General features: G+C 44.0%; 1 protein-coding gene across 1 annotated transcript in view; it reads left to right on the top strand.

Annotated features, from left to right (window-relative positions):
- Nucleotides 1–462: 462 nt before the first annotated feature.
- Nucleotides 463–7,894, top strand: part of Msh4 (mutS homolog 4) — a 49,059-nt gene continuing 41,627 nt past the window's right edge. The window contains exons 1-2 of the mRNA XM_021196984.1: nt 463–754; nt 4,472–4,654. Of these exons, the coding sequence (XP_021052643.1) occupies nt 463–754; nt 4,472–4,654 (475 nt within the window). The remainder of the gene's footprint in view (nt 755–4,471; nt 4,655–7,894) is intronic.

Raw genomic sequence — 7,894 nt, 5'->3', positions numbered from 1 at the left:
TTTTTTTGGTTTTTTGAGACAGGGTTTCTCTGTGTAGCCCTGGCTGTCCTGGAACTCACTCTGTAGACCAGGCTGGCCTCGAACTCAGAAATTCGCCTGCCTCTGCCTCCCGAGTGCTGGGATTAAAGGCATGCGCCACCATGCCCGGCTTGAAGACTTTAATTCTTAAACATTGAGTATTAGGCACATGCTGTTGTACTGAACACCAGAGGTAAGTGTACTGGGGATGTCCCTGTGGGACGTATTAAATATACAATACCCTGTGTACCGTCCTCAGAAAGGCCCCCTCCTTCAAAATGAACTGTTGACAACCCAGGTTGTTAGTGGGCTTTAAATTGTTGCGCCTGATACGGAGGCTTACAGCTTCCAGAATCACGTGATGAGAATAAACTGGCATAACCCTGGATACCAAGGTGAGAAACTAGCTGCTCACACACGAACTGCGCCTGCGCTGTGTGCATCATGTGCTTCCTGCGCCTGCGCGATTACAGCACTGCGCACGCGCCTAGCCTCCCGCCTTGTGGGCGGTGTGGCCTCCAGCCTTGGAGTGCGCGAAGCCACGCGAGCAGAACCTTGGGTATCCGAGAGATGCTGAGGCAGGAGGCCGCTTCGCTCTCCAGTTCGCCACGCCCGACGCCGTCGCGGAGGGACGCCCCGTGCGGGAGCACCCTGGCCTCCGCGTCCAGGCCGAGCACGGAAGGCGCCGTGGCCGACAAGAGCAGCAGCAGCAGTCCGGCGCCGGTGTCCGCGCCAGGCAAGGCCCTGGCTCACCTGGTCACCTCCTCGGGCGGGCGCTGCCCCCGGCGTCCTGCTGGAGAATGCAGTCTGGCCAGGATTCCACAGTCACCCATGCAGGGGGTGGTTTGTGCCTTTAATCCCAACTCTGGCGACTACGGCTCAAGGCCAGCCTGGGCTACAGAGTTTCAAACCAATCAAAACACAGGGGAGAAAACGGTTTCATTAAGACGTGACAGGAGGGGTTAGGGTTAGCCCAAGTAGTATTCCCGTGTAAAGCCTCAACCTCTTGTTTTAAAAGGCAGGTTCTTTGTGGCTCAGGCTGTCCTGAAGCTCTTTAGTAGGAAAGCCTGTCTGGAGACTTCGCGCAATCCTCCTTCCTTAGCCTTTTGAGTACTGGGTAATACCACCATGCCTGGCCTTTAACTTTTCCCCTCTATGAGTATATGAGTGTGCAAGGGGTGGGTGTAGAGGTCAAAGGACGACTTTCCGGAGAAAACTCCACCTCCACCAAGAAGGCTCTGGGACTCCAACTAAGGTCTGAGTCAGGCTTGGTGGGTAATGCCTCGCTATTCGTTGAGTCATCTTGATGGTCCCCTACTTCTTAAAATATATGGTGAATATATGGGAGATTGTGTGTAAGTTTTCTAATCGTAGAGAGCTGAGCTTTGGTTGATGGATTTTACTCTTTAGATTCTAGAATGGAATGATAATAGGTTAAAGTGAGCATCTTATCAAATTCAGGTGCTTACTATTAAAAATGAGGCCTTCTGGGGTCAAGTAGACGGCTTACCCGTTAAGGGAAGTAGCTGTTCTTTCAGAGGTTTAGTGTTCCAACCGCCAGATCCCACATGGAGACTGACCACTGTCTGTAACTCTGCTGCCAGAAGATCTGCTGCCCTCTTCTGGTCTCTGTGGTGCACAGACATGCATGCTGGCAAAATACCCATACACTTAGGTGGCAAAGTCCCTCAGGGTGAGCTCAGCTCATTACGAGAACAGGGTTGGCTGGGTGGGTTTTATGAGTGAAGAGTTGGCTGGATGTTGTGAGGAAAGAAATAGTTAAATTGTGAAGTCGTCTCTGTTTAATATTAGGTAAAAAGCACTTGAGAGAAAAAAGCTTACGAATTACCATGAGGATGACCTATCTGACAGTTCTGAAGTGGGAACCTGGTGCAGGGACCTGCGCCTTGTACAAGACAGACCCACTTATTTTGCATGTAGACATGGGCCTGGTGGCATATGATCTTGAGTAGGTATTTAATGAGTGTGTGCTGTTTTCTACCAGACGAAGATCAGGGTCTCCCCTTACTGCTCTCTGCCTTATCCTTTTGAGGCAAACTCTGTGGCAGGAAGGCCCCGTGCCCTGATTGTTAGATGGGTAACAAGCTTGGATCTGGACTCTGTCAAATGGCTGTACAGCAGGCGCTCTTAACCACTGAGCCACATCTCCAACATCTAACTTTTAAGTTTTTCTTAGAGATAAGGTCTCTGTATGTACCTCTTGCTGTCCTGGAACTGGCTATGTGGACCAGGCTGTCCTCAGACTCACAGTGCTTGTTTTGTTATTGTTGTTGTTTTGTTGCTTCTTTCGAGAACAACAGTTTACTGTTTCGAGACAGAGTTCCACCTGCCTCTGCCTCCTCAGTGCTGGGATTAAAGGCGTGAGGAACTGAGTCTAGCTACTTTTATGTTTTTAGAGGGTTGAGAAAATTTTAAAAGACATTATTTCCTGGCATATGTAATTCAAATTCCAATATATAGAAATTATTTTGAAAAAACATAGCTGTGTTCATTGATTTACACACTACCTAGGCTGAACCCCTACTTCACTGCCAGAGTTGAGCCCCTGACAGTGACTGTGTGGCCCACAAAGCCTAGACATTTGTCCTCTGCTGCAATTGGAATGTTCTCACCTTGTGTAGTGTGGGAGATGAGTGAAGGCTGTTAAGCGAAAGCCTGAAAGTCGTTAGGAAATGAATGTCAGCAGGTGACCACGCCCACTCAGTCAACAGGTTCTTCAGCTAGTGAGTGAGGATAAAAAGAAAAAAGGACAACATTGTAGCATGATCCCAGTCAATTCTGAGATTGAAGGCAAATTTAATTTTCCCATCTGCTTTTAATACTGTTTCAATTACATGCAAGTATTTTGGGTGAGCAGTACAATAAGGAACAAGGGAGGCAGGAGGCAGAGTCTGTGATTACTCTGACAGTTGTTTAAAAGGGATTGTTAGAATGACCAAAATACTTGAGCCCACTTCCTTGTCCAAGCCCCAGATCTTGCCTGAAGCCCAGTTCTCCCACCCTAAGATTACAATGCCTGCCTTACCCTACTTCCCTATTATAACCTGAAGTTAGATTCTTGCCAAAACTTACTTCCTTATTATGCCCTGTTGTCAGATTCCTGCCTGAGCTTACTTCCTTGTCATGGCCAATGTCAGATTCCTGTCTGAAGTCCATTTCCTAGTACTTGGCCAATGTCAGACTCCTGCCAAGTGGCACCCCAAAAAGCTCTCCACAAGCAGGAACGGGGAGAACAGATGAGTGTGCAGGAAAAATAAAATGTCCATGTAGTAGTGAAGTTTTAAAAGTATGGAACGAGCGCTGTAGGCCAACACTTAAGAGGAAGGCAGAGGAAAAGGGCTTGGTACAGGAAGCTGTGGATGGTGTTAGGAGGGCTCAGACATGATGTGGAAGCCAAGGGTGTAGAAAAGCCCTGTTTTTTCATTTGCTTGTTTGTCTGTTTGGAGATTCTATGTTAGCAGACACTGTGCTAGGCTATTTATGTACACTGTGTGAAATGTTATGACGTGACTGTGAAGTAGGTAGCATGTTGGTAAGCAACTCTCTGAAAAAGTGCGGAGTCTGAAGCTGAGACTTCATAACACCATTTACATAGGAAGAGACATTCAGATGAAGGAGTTGATGAAGGAAAAGATACTGAATTATAATATAAACTACACCTAGTGACTGAAATGACCCTTCTGATTTTAGCAAGAGTAGTCTCAGTGAACTCATAGACTCAAGACCCCTATCAGAATATCTCTTTAAGCAAGAGATGTGTCTCAGGCTGGTCTCAGCTCATTCTGTAGGTGAGGGAAACCTTGAACTTGTGAACCCCTTTCCTGCACCTCTCAAGTACTGAGTACACTTGGTTTATGTATGCTGGGGATGAAACCAGGGCCTCAACCATACCAGACAAGCACTCTACCCACGACGCCACGCCCCGAGCCCTTATCAGCATGTGCTGGTACATGATTATCAAGCCAGTGTGATGGTACATACCAGCACTCAGGGGGCTGAGGAAAGCAAATCTTAAGTTGGAGGCAAGTCTGGGCTACACAGTGAGTTCAACTTCATCCCGAGATTCATAGTGAGATTTGCCTTAAAAATAACAAACATAAATTATCATTAATAGAAAAATGCATGAGAGTAGAGGGGAATCCTTAGGGACAAGGAAAGGGTCAGAGTAGGAGGGGCCAAGAGAGGATAATAATGGAAGTGGGATATGATCAAGATACCATATATACACATATGAAAATGTTAGAATGGAACCACATACAATAATGCAGACTAGTATGGTTATGAATAGAATTGCTAACAATCATTTACATTATTATAATTTTTTAATTAATCAGATTAAATTTTATAGACAATAGTTATGTAAATTTTAGGAATTAATATATAATTCCTTAATGCTAATCATTAAGAATTAATCATAAAATTTCAAACTTAGATTCATCATTTGGAAACAAGAGATCTTATGCTACACACAGAGCTGCATCCAGTTTTCCTGTTGGTACAAGCTCATCTTCTGCACGAGATACCACTTACCCACATACATTTAGAACTCCATTATCTGCTGGAAATCCCCAGAGATCAGGACATAAAAGTTGGACACCACAAGTAGGATATTCAGGTAAAACTGATGATCTTTTGAAATGTTTTAAAGGTTCATAAATTATAGATTGGGTGGCTAGCTCATTTGAGGTTCATCTATCACTGATAGAGAGGACTGAAAGGTGCATCTATCACTGACCCCTGTGCACCTCAGGGCAGGCTAACATGGCTATGAGTTTGCCATTCTTGTTTATGCATTAGTAAATGCAACCTTGTGTTATTTGAACCGTTCTGACCCAGACCCAGGTGGGAAATCTCTCTCATGTGATACTTAAGTGAAAAACTTGACCCTAATAGTACTCATTGAGTGTTTTTTTTTTTAAAAGATTTATTTATTATTTATTATAAATTAAGTACACTGTAGCTGACTTCAGACGCACCAGAAGAGGGCATCAAATTTCATTATGGGTGGTTGTGGTCCACCATGTGGTTCCTGGGATTTGAACTCAGGACCTTTGAAAGAGCAGTCAGTGCTCTTAACTGCTGAGCCATCTCTCCAGCCCTGAGTGTTTTGTTTTGTTTTGGCTTTTTTGGTTTTTCGAGACAGGGTTTCTCTGTATAGTCCTGTCTGTCCTGGAACTCACTTTGTAGACCAGGCTGGCCTCGAACTCAGAAATCCGCCTGCCTCTGCCTCCCGAGTGAATGTTTTTCTAATACTGAATTTTAAATTAAATGTACTCAGTTTTGCTGAGGAATCAGTGAGACATATTTCGTGTGCACCAATTTCCTAAGACGTATAAAATTATGTCTTGGCTACATGATGTGTAAATTTTGCCTGACTTTTCCTGGGAAGGTAAGAACAAACATCTGTTCACCCCAGATACTAAAAACAAACTAAAGAAACGACCCAACCCAAGTCTAGCTTGGGAACCCCTGAGATTTGGGGCAGGAACGTGGGTAACTCAGAGCAGCTGCTTCTCAGAACAGCTCCCCCAGCCATGGCTGAGAGCTGTGGTCCTGCCTGCAGACAGCCGCACCTCACCTTTCTTCCTCCCAAGGAGACTGCTCTGCCTGTGCTCTGAGGAGAGATGGAGTCTCCATAAGGGAGGGCTTCATTCAGAGGGAACACCTACATAGCATGTGTGAATACATTTTAAGATGCTATTTTTTGTTGTTTTTATGATCTTTGAGACTGGGCCTTTTTGCTCGGATGTCCTGGAATTCATTCCGTAGATGAGGCCGGCCTTGAACTCAAAGATCCTCCTGCCTCTGCCTTCTGAGTACTGGGTTAAAGGTGTGAACCCTCATACCCTCATGCCTAGCCTTTTTTTTTTTTTTTTTAAAAAGTATATAGTGACATATAATGGCATCTCAGGGGAGACATATTGCATATATGATAGTAGTGCCATCACTGTTATAATGGAGGTGAATGTTCTTCTGGCCTAGTGTTGTCATTGTATGTTTTAAGAATATTTACATGTGGGGCTGGAGAGCACTGACTGCTCTTCCAAAGGTCCTGAGTTCAAATCCCAGCAACCACATGGTGGCTCACAACCACCCATAATGAGACCTGATGCCCTCTTCTGGCGCGTCTGAAGACAGCTAGTGTACTTATGTGTAATAATAAATAAAATCTTTAAAAAAAAAGGAATATTTACATGTATTTAGATAGCAAACACTGAGTCACCATTTCAGTAATGTCACCTGCTGGGGGTCAACTCTTCCATTCACATCCAACCACAACAGTCTTAGGATCTTTATGGTTATTGTACTTTTAGAAATTATACTATACATACATACTTTACTATACTATGCATACATTCATGTATATATGTATGTATGTGTGTCTGTTTAATAGTGTTTTACATATATAATGTTTATATATACATATTTGTTTTATGTTCATTTATTCCATTCATTTTTCTGGGGCTCCTACACCAAATACTACAAACATTTACTGTTTTATCTGAGGCCTCTCTGCTTGTCTCACTCTTAGCCATTTTTCCTAGTCTCTTCCTACAGTCTCTGTGTGCCCTAAACTTCTCACATTTGTATGCCAGTTGTAGTGAACTAAGAGCACTCAAATGGCCCCATTAATACTAACTATCCCTGTAAAGGGCAGATATGTTTTCCATCTTTCTTTCTTTTTTAAAGATTTATCTTATTTATATGAGTACACTGTAGCTGTCTTCAAACTCACCAGAAGAAGGCATGGGATCCCATTACAGATGGTTGTGAGCCACCATGTGGTTGTTGGGAATTGAACTCAGGACCTCTAGAAGAGCAGTCAGTGCTCTTAACCACTGAGCCATCTCTCCAGCCCAGACGTGTTTTTCAGATCCAGGTAAATGAGGTCACATTCTTAGTTGCTGGGGATTCACTTCAGCATATGAATTCTGAGGACACAGAGAAGCCATAGAACTTTGTACCACACTCACTGTTTCTAGTAGTCTTGCTTCTGCATTGCTTACAGATCAAGGGTGAATGGTCATCACCGTGAGAGCTGCCTGACATTTCTCCAGCCACCATTTCCAGAATCTCACATACCTTCTCACCCCCCCTCTGCATCTCTGCCATCCTAAGCATTTGTATGTACACTTGAAGTTTTATACATGCTATTTTTTTAAAGATTTATTTATTATATGTAAGTACACCATAGCTGTCTTCAGACACTCCAGAAGAGGGAGTCAGATCTTGTTAAGGATGCTTATGAGCCACCATGTGGTTGCTGGGATTTGAACTCCGGACCTTCGGGAGAACAGTCGGGTGCTCTTACCCTCTGAGCCATCTCACCAGCCCCTATACATGCTATTCACTCATTTTTATTCACTTATTTTCATTCATTCATAGTCTTACTAATGCTGAATATTAACCCCAAAGTTCTTACACATGGTAGGCAATCTCTACCACTGAGCTAATCTCTCAGTCTTCTTGGAAATAAGTTGAGTAAAGAGAAGTATATATTTGATAGAGTTTTTTGGTTTTGGTTTTGGTTTTGATTTTGTTTTTTTGTTTTTTGTTTTTTTTTGGTTTTTCAAGGCAGGGTTTCTCTGTATAGCCCTGACTGTCCTGGAATTCACTTTGTAGACCAGGCTGGCCTCAAACTCAGAAATCCACCTGCCTCTGCCTCCCAAGTGCTGGGATTAAAGGCATGCACCACCACCGCCCTGGTTTTGATAGAGTTGTATAACAGCTAAATGAGTAAATAACTTCAGATGTCCTTGACGCATGGTAAGCATTTGGTGAACACCGGTGCCCGTGGCTGTGCTCTGACAGTTACACAGGGCATTTGGTAAGCATTTGGTGAACATCGGTGCCC

The sequence above is a fragment of the Mus pahari genome, chromosome 4 (assembly GCF_900095145.1).
Source record: "Mus pahari chromosome 4, PAHARI_EIJ_v1.1, whole genome shotgun sequence".
In the NCBI taxonomy this organism is placed as follows: domain Eukaryota; kingdom Metazoa; phylum Chordata; class Mammalia; order Rodentia; family Muridae; genus Mus; species Mus pahari.
This window is presented reverse-complemented; position numbering and strand designations above follow the sequence as displayed.